At 41.8% G+C, this 21,779-nt stretch overlaps 1 protein-coding gene across 1 annotated transcript in view; it reads right to left on the bottom strand.

The window, feature by feature from the left end:
* Positions 1-21,779, bottom strand: part of LOC124111176 — a 187,156-nt gene that overhangs the window by 103,454 nt on the left and 61,923 nt on the right. Inside the window, exons 44-56 of the mRNA XM_048394836.1 lie at positions 20,735-20,959; positions 20,322-20,364; positions 19,924-20,078; positions 19,530-19,706; positions 17,595-17,813; positions 16,615-16,663; positions 14,830-14,990; positions 11,391-11,552; positions 10,156-10,365; positions 6,700-6,906; positions 5,395-5,556; positions 3,107-3,359; positions 1,306-1,469 (exon numbers count right to left, since the gene is read on the bottom strand). Of these exons, the coding sequence (XP_048250793.1) occupies positions 1,306-1,469; positions 3,107-3,359; positions 5,395-5,556; positions 6,700-6,906; positions 10,156-10,365; positions 11,391-11,552; positions 14,830-14,990; positions 16,615-16,663; positions 17,595-17,813; positions 19,530-19,706; positions 19,924-20,078; positions 20,322-20,364; positions 20,735-20,959 (2,187 nt within the window). The remainder of the gene's footprint in view (positions 1-1,305; positions 1,470-3,106; positions 3,360-5,394; positions 5,557-6,699; positions 6,907-10,155; positions 10,366-11,390; positions 11,553-14,829; positions 14,991-16,614; positions 16,664-17,594; positions 17,814-19,529; positions 19,707-19,923; positions 20,079-20,321; positions 20,365-20,734; positions 20,960-21,779) is intronic.

The following is a 21,779-nucleotide window of genomic DNA, read 5'->3' on the forward strand; positions in this document are numbered from 1 at the left end:
ATTAGTTGACTGTGAGTATAGTTCCTGAATGGGTTATGTTTGCAAGCTTTGTATGACCGCTGTCATATAGCTGGAATATTGCTGAGTGCGGCATTGAACAACAAACAACAAACAAACAAACAAACAAAAACAGCACCCTTCCCATTATTTTTAACAAATGAAAGGATGAGGGAATTAAATGTTCGGCTTCCACGAGGGCGGAGTGAGGCATAGCGTTAAGCATAGGACATTTGTGAGTCTTATCTTTAAGTGAGGTGAAATGGAGATTAACTTTGCATTCAAGATTATTGCACTTACATAGCAACATGCATGCACGTGTGTGTATGTGTGTGGGTGTTCGTACTTGTCCAGACTAATGCTGGCTTCATAGTGCTTGCCAACAGAGATACCATGCCTCAATTTCACCAGGACACCCCACTCAGACACAGTACACTGATGTCACATTGATCAGTCCTTGTTTAAGCTTGTTTAAGCCCGTTATGCCGAATGCCACATTGGCAACAACAAGTACCATCTTTTAACTTTTTGTGGAATGACATGGCCGGGGATTGAACCCCGACCTTCCACTTCAGGGCAGACGCTCTATCCTCTAAACCACAGAGGAATGAGTAAGTGATTAATTATGGTTTTACGCCGCTTTTAGCAATATTCCAGCAATATCATGCAGAGCTCCAGATAAGCTGCGTATCTGAGTAAAATATGCATCAGAAACGCCGAAATATGCAGTAAAATAAAATCCAAGCGTATCAAATATGCAACGAACATTACAGATACGCTACAAAAATAAAACTTGTGCGTATCATCAAAATATTGTGAAGTAACCCTGCTTATTCGGTTAGCAAATCAGCAACGTATTTTGGAATTATATACGGACATTCCGTCAACCTTGCCAAACTCCACGATGACAGTTACATCATGATCATTTGCCATCACACTTTCTTGTGGAAGTATTGCAGTATTTTTTAGTCCTATAAAGCTCTCGAACCCGCACAACACCAGTTTGCAGGGACTAGATGAATAGTGTTTTTAAATATTTAACTTAAATACCCACATGTGTTTAAAAACTAGTGGATAACAGAAATTGGAATACCCAGATAGAATAACTGATACCCAATGATTTTAAAATGCAAGGGTAAAATACCCACAACACCAAAAGCTTATCTGGAGCTCTGTCATGGCGGGGGACACCAGAAATGGGCTTCACACATTGTACCCATGTCAGGAATCAAACCCAGGTCTTCGGCGCGACAAGCGTCCGTTTGAACCACGAGGCTACCCGACCCTGGACTACGGAGGAGGTCTTACCTTTGAGTGCTTTAGTTGCATTCCAGTCACACAGGGGGTTGGGGAACCTGGCTTGGCTCACCACAGGGACGGTGATCATGCAGGCTTTACCCGCCTCGAAACAAGCGCTGATGTTCAGACTGACCAGGAACTGTTTCTCCCCCTCCAGGTGATCTATGATGAAACTGTGCAGGGGGAGAGTGAGTGAGTGAGTATGGTTTTACACCAATAGTCCAGCAATACCACGGCGGGACACCAGAAATAGTGAGTGAGTGAGTGAGTTGGGTTTAACGCCGCTTTTAATAGTATTCCAGTTACATCACGGCGTGTCAGCTTAATGTGGGAGGAAAGCCCGAAGTGATGCAGGTCTCTGACGTTTACCAGTTCGGTGAAACCCACGAGCACGGGTATGGTGCTGACAAACCTAGAAACATAATCGGGGGGAACCGGGATTCAAACCCACAACCATAGGTTTCTGGTGTGCCCAAGGGACGCAACTCTGCACAAATCGCGGCGCCCTAGACGACTTGGCCACCCGTGACCCCTATACCAGAAACAGGCGACATGGTACCCACATAGGTTATTCACCCCAGGCTTTCGGGTAGACGAATGAAAAAGTGAGAAAGAAGAGTGAGAGAGTTTTGAACAGTATTGCACCGCATGTTAGCATAATTTGTGAGGAATACCCCATAAAATGGATATCATCAGAGCGAAGTGATTAGTGTACCCATGAGTGAGTGAGTGAGTGAGTTTGGTTTTACGCCGCTTTTAGCAATGTTCCAGCAATATCATGGCGGGGGACACCAGAAATGGGTTTCACACATTGCACCCATGTTGGGAATCGAACCTGGGTCTTCGGCGTGACGAGCGAACGCTTTAACCACTAGGCTACCCGACCGCCCCTAGTGTACCCATGACACAAAATGGAGCGGGTACAGTGCCTTCAAATCAAGATCGGAATCAGACCGAATCCGGGACTCGGAGTCATCAACCCAACACCAATCACCATTATCATCTCCTAACCTGGTATCAAAACACCAATTACACAAGAAAGCTTGCAATATTTATTACAAGTTTAACATGTGGTGTTCAAGATGTATTTGCAATATATTCAATTCAATACTCAATTTATGACCTTACATGAGATAGCTACACGATAAATCACAAAGAAGAATGAAGAATGAAGCGATAAAACATTGTTCTGTCATGTCTGCAATTTAGAATATGCTTGCAACTTGATGACGTCATTTATTGGACAACGTTACTTTTGAGAGGGAAGTGTCCTAAGTGGGAGAGATATGACAATCGGTATCAGAAGAAAAGGTACAGATGATCGACGTGAGGATTGTGAGAATATACGGGAAATACCAAACCCACCTATTGGTAAAATGGACTTGTCTGACATTACCGAGGTCAGATTCTATTCAGGGAGTGATCATTATTAAAATTTGGGTACAAATTTTTAAAGCTTGTACTTTTTATCAACATCATTAAAGAGGCTGTACATGATGTTGATATCTCATATAAGACATAAGCGACCCATGGTCGTTGTTTATCGTACAATTAAACATTGCAGGGGAACAAACCACTTGGGGCTGCGCATCTCATGGTTTATTCTTCCTGCAGTGTTTTATTGTATGATAAACAACACCCACTCGTCATCTATTTCAACTTATATTTGTCAATTATTTGCCTCTTGGGTATCATCATGATTTACAATTCAGGGCATTATGACAGAACTTATTTCAGAAAGGTGTAAAAATGTAAAATTCATATATATTTTCTTTCCAGAATTGCAACATAGTCGGAAACCATCACTCACTCGGCCCTGAAGACACCCTTGAGGTTGAAGCTGTCCGGGGTTCCCCAGCTGTATTTAAATAGCATCTTCCGGAACTCCAGCCTCTCTATACCCAGAGTGAGGGTCATTCTGCACATGTCAAGGTCGACCTTGAAGCCGACGTTCTTGCTGATGAGGGGGACGTCGAGACAGCAGTCGATGGCGGTGCAGTGTTCCGGGACACTGCATGAAAGGGTGTCGGGCAGCGTGGGGAACGTTATGTCCAGGGGACACGCTGAAAGCAACATCACAGACTTGGGAAACTCAATTATCATAGTGGCATCCTCCATTTTACAGTGATTGTATATTCATTCTATTATATCAATCTCATTAAAATCAAATCTTAGTTCTCGCTACCGCTAAAGAAAGATCTGAAGACATCCTATTAGGGGTTACGTCAGAACTACCTTTCATTCGACCAATCAGTGCGTCGCTTACCAGATTATGAAAGTGACAGTCGGAATGTGATTTCTAATCATGCAATCTCGAAAACTTTAACATGGGGTATTCCGCACGATAGTTATGGGTTTAACGACTGAATCATTACAATCTCCATCTATTAGTCATTCCAGAATGTTTTTTTGTTTCGGTTTCAAATTTGTAATCGAGAATTTGTCAAAATATTATTCGAAGCGTAGTCGCCAATTTGAAATTTGTGCCGTAAAGCACGAGAAAGCTGCCTTCTGATTGGTGTTTATATATTATATATTCATTCTATTAAAATAAATACCAGGATCCATTGTCACCGTACGTTCAGAGTCCAAAATAACTGCCTGCCCGCCTGCCTGTGTCTTATAACTTTTCTGTCGGGGTGCATATAATATCCTTCAACTGGCCGACTATCTGGCAGATAATTTTAAGACTACTTATGTATTCAGTTTTATTATAAGTCCTTTTAAATTTTCAAGTAATTGTTTGCATTATTTCAAATGAATCAAGAAATGATTTGTCTATTAAGTTTTGTGATATTTCAATATTTATAATGTCTGAATGCAGGCATGTAACTTCGAAGATGGGCAGGCAATGGTTATAGGTCACGTCACAATCTCAGTCTCTCCCAACACTATCTCCGCACCGAATTTCTCTCGTGCATCAGCTTGAAGTCAACACCCAAACTGATTCTTCAGTATGAGTTGGGAATACCCTAAACTACGTTCATGATGAACATGCTTATAATGAACTGACGATATAAGGAGCTGTTGTTTTTTGTCCTGGCCTTTTGCAGTATATATGGTGTATATATGCTCATAACAAAGTATGGTAATAATGAACTAAAATTAGTGGTTCCTCTTAGTTCGCTATTGGTAACGTGTCAAGCGAATCAGACAGCTATTGGTATTGTCTCGTCATGCGAAACAGACGGCTATTGGTATTGTTGTGTCATGCGAAACAGACAGCTATTGGTATTTTTGTGTCATGCGAAACAGACAGCTATTGGTATTGTCGCATCATGCGAAACAGACAGCTATTGGTATTGTCTCGTCATGCGAAACAGACAGCTATTGGTATTGTCTCGTCATGCGAAACAGACGGCTATTGGTATTGTCGCATCATGCGAAACAGACAGCTATTGGTATTGTCGCGTCATGCGAAACAGACGGCTATTGGTATTGTTGTGTCATGCAAAACAGACAGCTATAGGTATTTTTGTGTCATGCGAAACAGACAGCTATTGGTATTGTCGCATCATGCGAAACAGACAGCTATTGGTATTGTCGCGTCATGCAAAACAGACAACAGGGTGCCATTGTACAAAACAACCTTAGCACTACGACTGTCACAAGTCTATCTTAGTGCTGAGATCGCTTTGTACAACAGCATCGAGATTTAGGATTGCAATCATTGGTGTCAATTGTTTCTTCTTTCAAACATCTGTCACGTACATCCTATGTCCTGGAAATATTAGGGTCACTTATGTCCGATATGAATATACATGGAATATTGTAAGTTTAAATACAATGAAAATGAATTTGTCTTTGTAAAAACGACAGTATGCCTCAAAAAAGATAACATCAATGATACAGGATTATCCAGTTAATCCTCAGCAATGACAAACACCCTGCATCGTTGAGCACCTGCTACAGCCAGAGTTCCTGGAGCACCTGCTACAGTTAGAGCTCCTGTGGCACCTGCTACAGTGAGTCCCCAAAGCACCTACTACAGTTGGAGTTCCTGTAGCACCTACTACAGTCAGAGTTCCTGTAGCACCTGCTACAGTCAAAGTTCCCATAGCACCTACTACAGTCAGAGGTCCCTACACTATGCCGCACCTGAGTTCCAGCCTGTAGCCCCTCGGCCGGCAAGGCTGCACTGTGTGTCCTGGAGGTAGGAGGCGAGGCCGAGCGTGTCCAGTAGCTTGTCCACCAGCAGGCCACTCAGCTTGTCAGACAGCTGTGCACCTTGTGTTGACACGAACTCCGTCAGGGAGAAGTCTGGGGATGAATGTCAGAGTTCTAATATCCTGGCAGTGAATATCCAGTCTTTTTCCTGACTATGTGTACAATTTACGGATAACTTCTTTAATTTTCCATCAATTGTGTCTACTTTGTCATCCGTCAACTTCCTAGAAAAGGCTATCAAACAATTAATGTGAACATTGTCTAAAACATTAACATGCTTTATTGAATGACCGCCCTCCCTAACTGTCACCTTGACAACCACTCTTTCCCCTGCTAATCATATGTTAGAAAACAATCAATTACATTTAGCCTTGACAACAACATATTTTCTCCACCTATTAAATCTGTACCAGGTAAAATCCCATAAATCTTGTAATGAGTGACTCAGTGAGCGACAGAATGTCACAGTCAGGGCAGGGTGACCTGATAATGGGGAACAACGGACCTATTCTACCCCGTAATTAACAGGGGTACAAGCTATATGCTACTGACTATCAATCTTGAAACGTATAAGCACTTCATATCATAGGTGGCATCATTTCGTGTCTAAAAAAGATAGATATTTGATTCACAACATAGGAAAATATATATCGTTCGTATATAACAATTATTAATGCACGACATACCGCAACAGTAAAAATGCCTTAATTTGTTATAAGACATGAAAGAACCAATCTCATTAAGATCAGACCTTAGTCCTCGCTAGCGCTAAACAAAGATCTGAAGACATCCCATCAGGGGTCACGTCAGAACGACCTTTCATCCGACCAATCAGAGCGTCGCTTTCCAGATCATGAAAGTGACAGTCGTAATGTGATTTCTAATCAAACAACCTCGAAAACATTAACACGGGTTATTCCGAACGACAGTTACAGGTTTAACCACTGAATCCATAGAATCTAGACCATCTATTCCAGAATGTTCTTTCGTTTAGGTTTCAAATTTGTAATCGAGAATTTGTCAAAATATGTTTCGAAGCATAGTTGCCAATTTGAAATTAGTGCCGTAAAGCACGAGAAAGCTGCCTTCTGATTGATCATGCTATTGGTCGGTCAAAGTTCGCTTAAGGTCGGTCTGACGTGACCCGTAATGGGATGTCCTGAGATCTTTGTTTACCGGTAGCGAGAACCAAGGTCTGATTTTAATGAGATTGTGAAAGAACAAATGTTGACTCACCTTTGAGTTGTTTCGTGGCATCCCAGTCACAGAAGGGTTTGGGCACCAGCATGTCTACGAAGATGGGCAGAGTGAACTGGCAGTCCGCCCCGGCCGTGAGACACACCTTCAGCTGGAGGTTCACCAGGAACTTCTTCTCCCCGGGCAGGTTCTGTATGCTGAACTCGGCTCTAAACACTCCGCCTATGTCAATCTCCTCTGTTTTACCTGAGTGTGGAAAAAACACGAATTGTTTGATAGGCATTACTTAAAAGTTGAGGGATGACAAAGTAGACAAAGAGTGTTGGTTGGTTGGTTTGTTGTTTAATGCCGCACTCAGCAATATTCCAGCTATATGACGGCGGTCTGTAAATAATCGCGTCTGGACCAGACAATCCAGTGATTGACAGCATGAGCATCGATCCATACAATTGGGATCGATGACACGCATCAACCAAGTCAGCGAGCCTGACCACCTGATCCTGTTAGTCGCCTTTTACGACAAGCATAGTCGCCTTTTACGGCAAGTATGGGTTGCTGAAGACCTATTCGACCTTGGAATCTTCACGGGTCAGACAAAGAGTGTGGCAAAACATGAATTGGGATTCAACAAATGCTGGTGTCCTGTGTTTGATGAGCATGTAGAAGTTGGGAGAACATGATGACATGCTTCAACCAAGTCAGCGAGCCTGACCACCCGATGCCGTTAGTCGCCTCTTACGACAAGCGTAGTCGCCTTTCATGGCAAGCATGGGTTGCTGAGGACCTATTATACCCTGGATCTTCAAGGGTTGCATGTGTATGTGGCATTTGGTGACATTTACTCAAAAAAGTCACCACTTCTCTCGAGTGAGTGAACATTGTTTTACACTACTCTTATAGTCCAGACCTACCATGATAGAGGACACAAAGGATTGATTTTGCTCATATCCATTTAGGGAATCAAAACCACAATGAAAAGAGGTCTTACGACAAGCGTAGTCGCCTTTCATGGCAAGCATGGGTTGCTGAGGACCTATTATACCCTGGATCTTCACGGGTCGCATGTGTATGTGGCATTTGGTGACATTTACTCAAAAAAGTCACCACTTCTCTCGAGTGAGTGAACATTGTTTTACACTACTCGTATAGTCCAGACCTACCATGATACAGGACACAAAGGATTGATTTTGCTCATATACATTTAGGGAATCAAACCCACAATGAAAAGAGGTCGTGAGCGTTGCGAGGAAAATTAACATGTAACATGTTTCTATAATTTTTTTGTGAAACACAATAAATCTGAAACAAAGCTACCACAAAGACATCCCTTCCGTGTTCTAGACACATTGAAAGTATAGAACAGTTAATCATAACGATCAAACCAGAATATCCTAAAAAACAAATGTAACAATCATCGAACAACATCAAACAAACTAATCACACTACTCAACGTTTAGACTGCCATCAATGCATAAAGATGTCACCATCAACAAAACATTAAAGGTACCAGGTATCTACTAATCACGAAACATCAAAGGCACTGGGTATCTTCTGATCACAAAACATTAAAGGTACCAGGTATCTACTGATCACGAAACATTAAAGGTACCTGGTATCTACTGATCACGATATTTTAAAGGTACCTGGTATCTACGGATCACAAAACATTAAAGGTATCTGGTATCTACTGATCACGATACATTAAAGGTACCAGGTATCTACTGATCAGGATACATTAAAGTTACCAGGTATCTACTGATCACAAAACATTAAAGGTACCAGGTATCTACTGATCAGGATACATTGAAGGTACCAGGTATCTACTGATCACGATACATTAAAGGTACCAGGTATCTACTGATCACAAAACATTAAAGGTGCCTGGTATCTACTGATCACAAAACATTAAAGGTACCAGGTATCTACTGATCACGATACATTAAAGGTACCAGGTATCTACTGATCACAAAACATTAAAGGTACCAGGTATCTACTGATCACGATACATTAAAGGTACCAGGTATCTACTGATCACGATACATTAAAGGTACCAGGTATCTACTGATCACGATACATTAAAGGTACCAGGTATCTACTGATCACAAAACATTAAAGGTACCAGGTATCTACCGATCAGGATACATTAAAGGTACCAGGTATCTACGGCTCACGAAACATTAAAGGTACCTGGTATCTAATGATCACGATATTTTAAAGGTACCTGGTATCTACGGATCACAAAACATTAAAGGTACCAGGTATCTACTGATCAAGAAACATTAAAGGTACCTGGTATCTACTGATCATGAAACATTAAAGGTACCTGGTATCTACTGATCACAAAACATTAAAGGTACCTGGTATCTACGGATCACGAAACATTAAAGGTGCCTGGTATCTACTGATCATGAAACATTAAAGGTACCTTGTATCTACTGATCACAAAACATTAAAGGTACCTGGTATCTACGGATCACGAAACATTAAAGGTACCAGGTATCTACAGATCACAAAACATTAAAGGAACCAGGTATCTACTGATCACGATACATTAAAGGTACCAGGTATCTACTGGTTACGATACATTAAAGGTACCTGGTATCTACTGATCACGAAACATTAAAGGTACCTGGTATCTACTGATCACAAAACATTAAAGGTACCAGGTATCTACGGATCACGAAACATTAAAGGTACCAGGTATCTACGGATCACGAAACATTAAAGGTACCTGGTATCTACGGACCACAAAACATTAAAGGTACCTGGTATCTACGGATCACGAAACATTAAAGGTACCTGGTATCTACTGATCACAAAACATTAAAGGTACCAGGTATCTATGGATCCCGAAACATTAAAGGTACCAGGTATCTACGGATCACGAAACATTAAAGGTACCTGGTATCTACTGATCAGGATACATTAAAGGTACCAGGTATCTACTGATCACGATACATTAAATGTACCAGGTATCTACTGATCACAAAACATTAAAGGTACCAGGTATCTACGGATCACGAAACATTAAAGGTACCAGGTATCTACCGATCACGAAACAATAAAGGTACCTGGTATCTACTGATCAAGAGACATTAAAGGTACGTGGTATCTACAGTTCATGAAACTTTAAAGGTACTGGTTATCTCCGGATCATGAAACATTAAAGGTATCTGGTATCTACAGATCACAAAACATAAAAGGTACTGGGTATTTTATGATCACGACACATTTAAGGTACCTGGTATCTACGGATCACGAAACATTGAAGGTATCTGGTATCTACCGATCACGAAACATTAAAGGTACCAGGTATCTACGGATCACGAAACCTTAAAGGTATCTGGTATCTAAGGATCACAAAACATAAAAGGTACTGGGTATCTACCGATCACAAAACATTAAAGGTACCAGGTATCTACAGATCGCGAAACATCAAAGGTACCTGGTGTCTAAGAATCATGTAACACGGAATATGCTCAAATCAATACATACCCCAATCATACTCAAACAGAGTATGGCTAAACTCCAATTTCTCAATGCCGACACTCATGAAGAAGTTGCAGGAGTCGATGAAGAGATGGGCGTTGAAGTTCCTTCGGATCTGCGGCACCTTGGCACAGCACGAGATTCCCGTGCAGAAGTCACTGACATAGCACACGACATTTGACGGCAGAACAGGGAGGGTCAGGTTCTCTGGGCAATCTGGAGAGACAAAGAATAAACTCCTGGTTGATGGCATTATAGTTGTTTGATTGTTTGTTGTTTAACACCGCACTCAGCAATATTCCAGCTATATGACGGAGGTCTGTAAATAATCGAGTCTGAACCAGACAATCCAGTGATTAATATCATGAGCATCGATCCACGCAATTGGGATACGATGACATGCATCAACCAATTCAGCGAGCCTGACCACCCGATCCCGTTAGTCGCCTTTTACGACAAGCATAGTCACCTTTTACGGCAAGCATTGGTTGCTGAAGACCTATTCTACCCCGGAATCTTCACGGGTCTGATGGCATTATGAGTGCTGCATCCAAACATAAGCAAAAATGATTCGGCTTTTGACTGCAATAATTAATTGAATATGGTGAAGATTACAGTGACATTTGAAATGACATCTTATATAGTCAAGGGAGGATATAAAACAATGTGACAATGTTTACAGAAAGGTCATGAAAGTCACTTCAGAAATCAGGATATATTTCTTTTATTGGACTTTTTTGTTAACTTCTAACCATCTGCTACTTTAAGGCTAGGGTCAAGAAACATGGACAACGTTTTGGGACGGTCTGCAGAAATGGACAAACTTTTGAAGATTTGTTTGTTTGTTTGATATTTAACGCAACACTCAGCTGTATTCCAGCTATATGATGGTGGTCTGTAAATAATTGAGTCTGAATCAAACAATCCTGTGATTGACATCATCAGCATCAATCCACGCAATTTGGATACGATGACATGCATCAACCAAATCAACGAGCCTGACAACCTGATCCCAATAGTCGCCTCTTACGACAAGCTTAGTCACCGCTTACGGCAAGAATGGGTTGCTGAAGACCTATTCTACCCTGGATCTTCACAGATCCAAACTTTCGAAGAGGGTATTTTCCCTTTTGTACATTACTTAACAAAAACAAAAATTTCCTTTGCAACGGAAGTACTTATAGGGCTTGGGAAATGTTTACAAGCATTATGTTTAACAAGTGGGCCACAAGACTGTATACCGTTCTTCCATCCTTGTATGGCTCCCTTGTATGGCGTGACGTAGGTCTCACACGGGTCGTTCAGGAGGAACTTGTCTACACCAAGCTCTTTCAGCAGCACGGCAGACAGTGCAGCAGTTATCTCCCCTCCTCTTTCCTTCAGCCAGTTGTTCAGGGAAAAATCTAAACATGTGACATATAAAAGTTCAAGGGACTAAACAGAGAGAGTGAATGTGCTTAAGAGGGTGTCAAACCCCTTTTGATACGCTGGATGCCGGATGCCACGGTACTCTGGATGCCATGAAATGTCTATCTGGTACCCGGGTGACACTATTTCAGTGTTGAAATTTATTTTCCGTCCTTTTCTTGCAAAAAGTAAAAATCAAAAACATATTTAGCCTTATGCTTATGAGCATGTATGGTCATGGATTCTATGTGAAAAGCCCTTTCTAATTTACTGTGTACACTAATATGATTCAATTGAGAGTTTTTAATAGTTTTTGACAGATTAAGTGGATTGCTGGATGCTTGTTGGTGGGGCTGGCACCCTCGTTTAATGCTGCACTCAGCAATATTCCAGCTATATCAGGGCAGCCAGTAAAGAATCCAGTCCCGACCAGCTAAACCAGTGATTCCTTGAACCTTAATTTTAACCCGATGACATGCAGTCATTCACAGTGCCTGACTAAACAATAGCGCAGGGACGAGTCCAAATTTACTACCCGGGTACCCGACCCTAGCCGGGTACCAACTGTAGGCCTCAAGAGGGAACACAATGTCTAATTGGGAATAGTTTAACTGTAGCCCTGGCAAAAACTGTTTGTATACAAGTATGAAACCACAGACCATGTAATAGATATATGGTCTCTTATGAAACGATCAAATTATGAGACACTGAAGTTGACTGAAGCTTTATCTTTACTCAAACATACAAAGTCAAAAGGAATGTGTCATCATCATAAAAAAATGGGAACATTAGCGACTTGTTGTGGAGCCACTGAGCAAAAGTGAGTTTTTGTCATTAAACAATATGTCTTGTGACTAAGCACGGGTCCGGGTAGTCCTGTGGGTACCCGGGTCCTACTTAGGACCCTACCGACCCGAGTACCCGAGTTACCCGTCCCTGCCCTACTACACAATGATGACAGTAAACTCTAACGACATGTATATTTTACAAGGAGCCAACACAAACCCCAAACCCGATGGTGAATTGCTAAAAAGAGATACAGAGTCGCGAGAAGACATATGTACATATTTAGTGAACCATTGTTATAGAAAATGAAACAGACAACAAAGTTCGACATTATTCACACTGAACAGAATTATTTGTTTTGGAAAATTCATTTTCTACTGAGGATTTTGTTTGTAATCAAGTATGCTGTTTATAATCCCAAAATGGAGTCTACATGAGATAAGGCTTGGGCTGCTGTTGGGCTGCTGTTGGGCTGCTGTTGGGCTGCTGTTATCAGTACTTTTTACACTTTTTACACTGCTTTTTACACTTGACACTGCTTATTAATGTCTACAAGCTGAAAAAGTTGGAAGAATGCTGTTGGATGATAAATAAATTATCACCCTCGTGTCTTTTGATATCAAATATATCAACACATCTTGATAAAAGTGGAAAAACTCCCTGGCAAGCCATATATTTGATATCAAAAGACACTCAGTGAGATTCTCTATATGTTTACCTACATATGGTATTGACATAATCATAAAGCATGAATACAATAGCTAAGATCTGTCATCGGTTTGCAGAAACGAGTGGAGGTTAATTGATCGTCATTAAAACACAACATAAAATTAGACAAGTATATACACCATAGTTCCAAATATGAAGACAATCCAGCGATTAGTTCTTGAGATATCGCGGCAACACCGTTTTCTAACTCCAAAAGCAGATTTGCCTGCTGTGACCATGAAAATGGGGTCAAGGTCACCAAAACCGACTGGTGTCTTCGGAGTCTGTATATACACCATAGTTCCAAATATGAAAACCATCCAGTGTTTAGTTCTTGAGATATCGCTGCAACACCGTTTTCCAACTCCAAAAGCAGATTTGCCTGCTGTGACCTTGAAAATGGGATCAAGGTCACCAAAACCGACTGGTGTCTGCGGAGTCTGTATATACACCATAGTTCCAAATATGAAGACAATCCAGTGTTTAGTTCTTGAGATATTGCTGCAACACCGTTTTCCAACTCCAAAAGCAGATTTGCCTGCTGTGACCTTGAAAATGGGGTCAAGGTCACCAAAACCGACTGGTGTCTGCGGAGTCTGTATATACACCATAGTTCCAAATATGAAGACAATCCAGTGTTTAGTTCTTGAGATATCGCGGCAACACCGTTTTCTAACTCCAAAAGCAGATTTGCCTGCTGTGACCTTGAAAATGGGGTCAAGGTCACCAAAACCGACTGGTGTCTTCGGAGTCTGTATATACACCATAGTTCCAAATATGAAAACAATCCAGTGTTTAGTTCTTGAGATATCGCTGCAACACCGTTTTCCAACTCCAAAAGCAGATTTGCCTGCTGTGACCTTGAAAATGGGGTCAAGGTCACCAAAACCGACTGGTGTCTGCGGTGTCTGTATATACACCATAGTTCCAAATATGAAGACAATCCAGTGTTTAGTTCCTGAGATATTGCGGCAACACCGTTTTCCAACTCCAAAAGCAGATTTGCCTGCTGTGACCTTGAAAATGGGGTCAAGGTCACCAAAACCGACTGGTGTCTGCGGTGTCTGTATATACACCATAGTTCCAAATATGAAGACAATCCAGAGTTTAGTTCCTGAGATATCGCGGCAACACCGTTTTCCAACTCCAAAAGCAGATTTGCCTGCTGTGACCTTGAAAATGGGGTCAAGGTCACCAAAACCGACTGGTGTCTGCGGTGTCTGTATATACACCATAGTTCCAAATATGAAGACAATCCAGCGATTAGTTCCTGAGATATCGCGGCAACACCGTTTTCCAACTCCAAAAGCAGATTTGCCTGCTGTGACCTTGAAAATGGGATCAAGGTCACCAAAACCAACTGGTGTCTGCGGAGTCTGTATATACATCATAGTTCCAAATATGAAGACAATCCAGTGTTTAGTTCTTGAGATATCGCGGCAACACCGTTTTCCAACTCCAAAAGCAGATTTGCCTGCTGTGACCTTGAAAATGGGGTCAAGGTCACCAAAACCGACTGGTGTCTGCGGAATTTGTATATACACCATAGTTCCAAATATGAAGACAATCCAGTGTTTAGTTCTTGAGATATCGCGGCAACAAACAGGTGGGACGTACGGACGGATGTACGGACGGACGGTCGTGAATACTATATCCCCCGCTTCGCGCTTTCGCGCGGCGGGGGACAAAAAGAAAAGGAAAAAAATATCAATTTAAATTTCTGAACTGCAATGTTGTAATGGATATCATCACTTCATGGTTATCCACACATAACCATACCTGGTATTTTGAATCCCTGTATGGGAGCACAGCCAGGCATTGGGAGCTGTGATTGGTCAAATATCTTCAGATCCAGCTCGCAGTCCCCGCCCTGAAGACACAGACTCGCTGTCAAGTCCACGATAAACATCTGCTGGGAAAGTATACGCTCGATCTTGAAACTGGGGGAGAAAACAGTCAATACTCAACACAATGCGCAAAATAAAGTTATATAATAATGGTATTTATAGTAATAATATACTATCACATCAGTGAGTGACACAGTCAGGGAGTATCTTTTACACCGCTTCTGGCAATATTCCAGTCATGTCACGTCGGGAGAATGGTCTTCGCACAATGCACTCATATAGTTGGTTTGTTGTTTAGTGCTGCATACAGCAATATTCAAGCTATATGACGGCGGTCTGTAAATAATCGAGTCTGGTCCAGACAATCCAGTGATTGACATCATGAGCATCGATCCACGCAATTGGGACCGATGACATGCTTCAACCAAGTCAGCGAGCCTGACCCCCGATCCCGTTAGTCGCCTCTTACGACAAGCATAGTCGCCTTTCACGGCAAGCATGGGTTGCTGAAGACCTATTCTACCCCGGAATCTTTACGGGCCGCACTTATATAGAGAATCAAACCTTGTCTTCAATGTGATAAAGTGAAAGATATGACTTGCAGGGCTTTATGCGACAAACAAAAGTGTGACCAGTACCCACATAGGGAAAAAATATACTGCGTCCAGAGGTGAGGTGAGGTGAAATGGGGTTTAACGTCGCGTCCAAGATTATTGCACTTATATAGCGATGCGCATGTACGTGTGTGTGTGTTTGTGTGGCTGCTTGTACTAGTCCGGACTGATGCCGATTTATAGTGCTAGCTCACTGAGATACCATGCCGCAGTTTAACATGAATACCCCACTCAGACACAGTATACTGACTCCGAGCCGACCAGTCCTTGTTTCAGCCCCTTGTTGAGCGCCAGACAGGGTAACAACAAGTACCATCTTTTAACGTCTTTTGGTATGACGCGGCCGGGGCCGGTTGCTCTACCACTAGACCACGGAGGCAGTCATACTGCATCCAGAGAGACAGACAATAACATTCAGTGCATCAAGAGCAGTTGTGGGTGTCTGTTATTTCATACATCAATCATGAGTACTGTCTCTTGATCCGTGATTCATTCCAGGCTCTAAAGTAATTATCTAAACATACAGTACACTTCACCATTACGTTACTTTACAGGACCCTCATATTGCCTGCAGGGGGCACAGGTGGCCCAGTCGTCTAAGGCGCCGCGATTCGCTGTGCAGAGCTGCGTCCCTTGGGCACGCCAGAAACCTATGATTGTGGGTTCGAATCCCGGTTCGCCCCGATTATGTTTCTAGGTTTGTCAGCACCATACCCGTGCTTGTGGGTTTCACCGAAGTGGTAAACGTCTGAGACCTGTACACTTCGGGCTTTCCTCCCACATTAAGATGACACGCCGTGATATGACTGGAATACTGTTAAAAGCGGCGTTAAACCCAACTCACTCACTCACTCATATTGCCTGCAAGGACCTTAAAATGGATTAATGGATTATTATTGGGCCCCCACTATTGGAATTTAAGTGACACCTTGAACCCTAACGCCCGGCTAACATGTGAGGTGTTTTGCAGTGCAGACCACGACTGCCTCTTACTTAAGCCGAATATCGACAAATGAAAACTAGACATATTGGAATGACGATCACACAATTTCAAAATCGTGTGTAAACGACAAAAAGTGAAACATGATCCGCTGACTACTCACTTCATTTTTAAGACTGGAATTCCTTCTATCGTAACTTCTGTTTCTGTCCCTGTTAAAAAGGAAAGGTGTTTTGAATACATCTTAAATTTCAATTTATGATTCGATTTTAATCACTATGAAGCCCGGCATGTAAAGATAGGATGAAAACCAGTACAGTGTTTTGTTAGCGTAAATAGTGTTATTGAGATGTCCTTATTTTAAATATGAAATTTGAAAATCATTTCTGTCACAATCTCATTAAGATCAGACCTTAGTCCTCGCTACCGCTAAACAAAGATCTGAAGACATATTATTAGGGGTCACGTCAGACGACCTTTCATCCGACCAATCAGAGCGTTGCTTACCAGATCATGAAAGTGACAGTCGGAATGTGATTTCTAATCATACAACCTCGAAAACTTTAACACGGGTTATTCCGAACGATAGTTACGGGCTTAACGACTGAATCCATACAATCTAGACCATCTATTAGCCATTCCAGAAAGTTCTTTTGTTTAGGTCTCAAATTTGTAATCGAGAATTTGTCAAAATATGTTTCGAAGTGTAGTCGCCAATTTGAAATTAGTGCCGTAAAGCACGAGAAAGCTACCTTCTGATTGGTCATTCCATTGGTCGGTCAAAGTTCGTGCAAGGTCAGTCTGACATGACCCGTAATGGGATGTCCTCAGATTTTTGTTTATCAGTAGCGAGAACTAAGATCTGATTTTAAGGAGATTGTTTCTGTCAGGACTTTTTTTCATTTGGTAACACAGTGCTCGAAAAAAAGAAGATTTTTGTACTGATGCTTTTTGTTTCCTTGGCTGGTTTCTATTAAACGATCGTGAAATCTACAGCATCTGACATATTAAAAGCTACATCATAAGTGGTAGGTAAAAAACCCAAAATAATAAACAAATGATAATGAGTCAATTCTAAATATTTTTTACATTTGTATACTTATCCTTCATTCTATAATTTCCAAATGTCTTGCTAATACTCACCCCATTTGTAATCCAGTATATTAAATCTAAAGCTGTACTTCTCGATGGACCCCTCTATGTAGAAGTTGCACAGGTCTATGGTGAAGGTGGTGTGGAGGGAGAGGTCGAGGAGGTTGCTCTGCATGCAGCAGTCGATACCAAGACACCTGTCGTTGATGTAGCAGTTGGCAGGGATGGTCAACTTCGGCAGGCTGAACGCGCTATTGACCAGTGGGCAGTCTAACAGACAAAACAAACATTTGGAGAAATTGGTTTTGTCTCTGTTCAATGGCTCTTGGTCACCATAAGATATTTTGGCAAACTGTTTGTTTGTATGTTGTTTAACACCGCACTCAGCAATATTCCAGCTATATGACGGCGGTCAGTAAATAATCGAGTCTGGACCAGACAATCCAGTGGATGACATCATGAGCATCGATCCACGCAATTGGGATCGATGACATGCATCAACCAAGTCAGCGAGCCTGACCACCCGATCCCGTTAGTCGCCTCTTCCGACAAGCAGAGTTGCGTCAAACTGCTTGATATTAAAGGATTTACTGAACATTACTTGATTTTTAAACAGGATATGAGGTGAGGTGAAACAGGGTTGAATGTCGCGTTCAAGATTATGACAGTTATATGCTTGTATGTGACTGCTTGTATTTGCCCTGACTAATGCCAGTTTTATAGTGCTGGCCCACTGAGATACCATGCTGTAGTTTAACATGGATACCCCATTCAGACACAGTATACTGATTCTGAGCCGACTAGTCCTTGTTTTAGCCCCTTAATGCCAAGTACCAGACAGGGTAACAACAAGTACCATCTTTCAACATCTTTTGATATGAAGTGGCCAGGGATCGAACCCCAGACTTTCTGCTCTCCGGGCAGACACCCTAGCCACTAGACCACCAAGGTGATCTTTATTCAGAAGCTAAGAAGTAGTTGAGTATCAACATCTGCATGAAGGTTGTCATTCTTGTTCCCAATTTGTTTGCATTTATCTGTTCAGCTTTTTAAAATTGAGTGAGTTGGGTTTAATGCCGTTTCTAACAGTATTCCAGTTAAATCACGACGTGTCAGCTTAATGTGGGAGAAATGCCCGAAGTGGTGCAGGTCTCAGACGTTTACCACTTCGGTGAATTCCACAGTCACAGGTATGGTGCTGACAAACCTAGAAACATTAATCGTATTTAAAATTGAATATTGTTAACCATTATACTACCATCCTTGATATCCAGTCAACAACGTTCAACAGAAGTTTCAGTGTCTGTTTAATTTGTTGTGGTTGTAACCTCATGAGTGACTGTTCTTGTGTTAATTGGAAGAATTAGTTCTGCAAGTTCACTGTATTCAGACGTCCTGTGTATTTCATTATTTTCATGAACTTTTGTTTCTTGTATTCTAAGATATTTGCAAGAGAATTCAGTTTTATACTCTCATGAAATAGAAATGCTGCTGTGCACTTGTGGTGGGAAATGTTACCTGCACTGGGTGCAACCAGGCAACAACAGTTACCTGCACCTGTTACCTGTTTTAAACGACCTGATGCAGCTTGGATATAGCGACATCCATCCCTGTTAACCACTTGACAACACTGCTTTATACATATTTGAGTGAGTGAGTGAGTGAGTGAGTTGGGTTTAACGCCGCTTTTAACAGTATTCCAGTTATATCACAGCGTGTCAGCTTAATGTGGGAGGAAAGCCTGAAGTGATGCAGGTCTCAGACGTTTACAACGTCGGTGAAACCCACCCATGAGCACGGGTATGGTGCTGACAAACCTAGAAACATAATCGGGGCGAACCGGGATTCGAACCCACAATCATAGGTTTCTAGTGTGCCCAAGAGACGCAACTCTGCACAGCGAGTCGCGGCACCTTAGACGACTGGGCCACCCATGCCCCCCCATACATATTTGAAGTGGAATGTAATGTCAGAGAGGCTGCCTACCGTTCTTCCAGTTATCAGCATCCGCAGGTTGATACTTGAGACTGGATCGAGCGCAGGGAGGCTCCAGCATCTTGTCCTTGATCCCCAGCTGCTCCAGTAGGAGGCTCACTGCGGCTTTGGCCAGACCTTGACCTAAATCTTGACCTTTGGCCTTGGCCCAGTCAGAGAGACTGAAATCTAGAATAAATAAGTGAGTGAGTATGGTTTTACGCTGCTTTTAGCAATATTCCAGCAATATCATGGCGGGGGACACCAGAAATGGGCTTCACACATTGTACCCATGTCAGGAATCGAACCCGGGTCTTTGGCGTGACGAGAGAACGCTTTAATCACTCGGCTACCATGGTGCCAAGCTTTCCAGATTTACAGTGCTTTGTTGAATAACAATGCTCACTTTTCAGGTTGACCTTGGCATCAAGGTCACAAATGAGCTGTGGAACTTCAGTGCCAGTCATAACTGGGAGGTCGATCATGCAGTTGTCACTTTCAAAGCAAACTTGCACCTTCAAATCCAGAAGAAACATCTTATCCTGCTTCTTCAGACCAAAACTGAAACAAAAGAAAAACAGATCTGTTCAAATTTCCTAGAGATACATGCCAATTCCACAGTCTCTTTGTCTTTGACATTCCGAAAGTTGGTTTTAAACTTAAAATTTTATCTTTCCGAGTCAATTAAGAAATGAATTTATGGCACCAAACAAAACATGTATAAAAAATAGTTCACATCTGAAATACTTATTATTTCTCAATAAATGTACCAGGTAATAAAAAAAATATGATATATTCACTCACTCGATAATAAATACATCCTCAATAGTGACCCCAGTTGATACCCCTGTAAAAAAGTGGAAACATAATTTCATTAACGACATAAGGATGCAAGAGATCATTTATATAAAAAAATAATTTTTTTTAAATATTTTAGCAGTCAAAAGTAATGTAGTCTATCATATTATACACGACACAGACAAACTGACATATATGGGAAAACAGAAAACATGAAGATTTAGCAAACATTTAATAATTTTCACTAATTTTCAGTGATCCATTCATATAATTGTCGCCCGTATTTTGCCTTTCAGGCCCAATGGAAATTGTTTGGGCACATAATCGAGACCAATTAATTATTCTACAGCATTGATGTTTTATATTTATAAGGTTAACCAACATTTGTTGTAATCGGTTCATTAGGTATTGAATTGTACCTGTGTCCAGGTTGACATTGTCTCCCAACATGTTGAAGGTGAAGTTTTTCTTCTCAACAGCCGCAAAGATGAAGTAGTCACACATGTCGACGTTGAGGATGGCGTTGAAGGACATTTTAAGAAAGGGGACGTCAAAACAGCAGTCGATTTTGGTGCACGTGGCCGCCAGATGGCAGTGTAACCCAGAGGGCAATTTAGGGAGCTTCCGGATACTTTTTGGACATTCTGCCATCAACAAGAAAAAGATTTCAGTTGGTAATGAGTTAGTTTGTTTGTTTGTTTGTTTGTTGTTTAACGCCACACTCAGCAATATTCCAGTTATATGACGGCGGTCTGTAAATAATCAAGTCTGGACCAGACTATCCAGTGATTGATATCATGAGCATCGACCCACGCAATTGGGATAATGGCATGTATCAACCAAGTCAGCGAGCCTGACCACCCGCTCCCGTTTGTCGCCTTTTACAACATGAGTTAGTGAGCTAATGATATTCAACACAGCTGTCATTAATATTCCACTACTTTTCTGGCAAATCCTAAGAATTAAGTCCGATCCAATGACTGACAGCATGAGCAACAATCAAATTCTTTCGGGTACAATTGCATACAAAGTCAAAGAACCTTGCAAGTGGATCTCCATTTTAGCCTGGGAAACTGGGGCTGGGGACCCATTCTGACCTGGGACTACCACTGGGGATAAATAAGAGTGAGTGGGTGGGTTGGCGGGCGGGCAGGCAAGCGAGCAAGCGAGTGAAACAATGCTTTGGACAGTATTCCAGCTATATCATGGTGAAAGCCTGAAGTGGTGCAGGTCTCAGAGGTTTAGACTTTGTTGAAACCGAAGGGGGAACAGGTATAGTGCTGACAAACCCAGAAACATAATCAGGGCAAATTGGGATTGGAACCCACAATCATATGTTTCTGGTGTTCCTAAGGGATGCAACAGCCAAATGCAGCACCTTAGTCGACTGGGCCTCTGGTTACTTAGACATACAGAAACGACTCGACGCTCACACAAACGAGGTGTACTGAACTCAACATATGA

Source organism: Haliotis rufescens, unplaced genomic scaffold, assembly GCF_023055435.1.
Source record: "Haliotis rufescens isolate VD_foot unplaced genomic scaffold, xgHalRufe1.0.p SCAF_13, whole genome shotgun sequence".
NCBI lineage: Eukaryota > Metazoa > Mollusca > Gastropoda > Lepetellida > Haliotidae > Haliotis > Haliotis rufescens.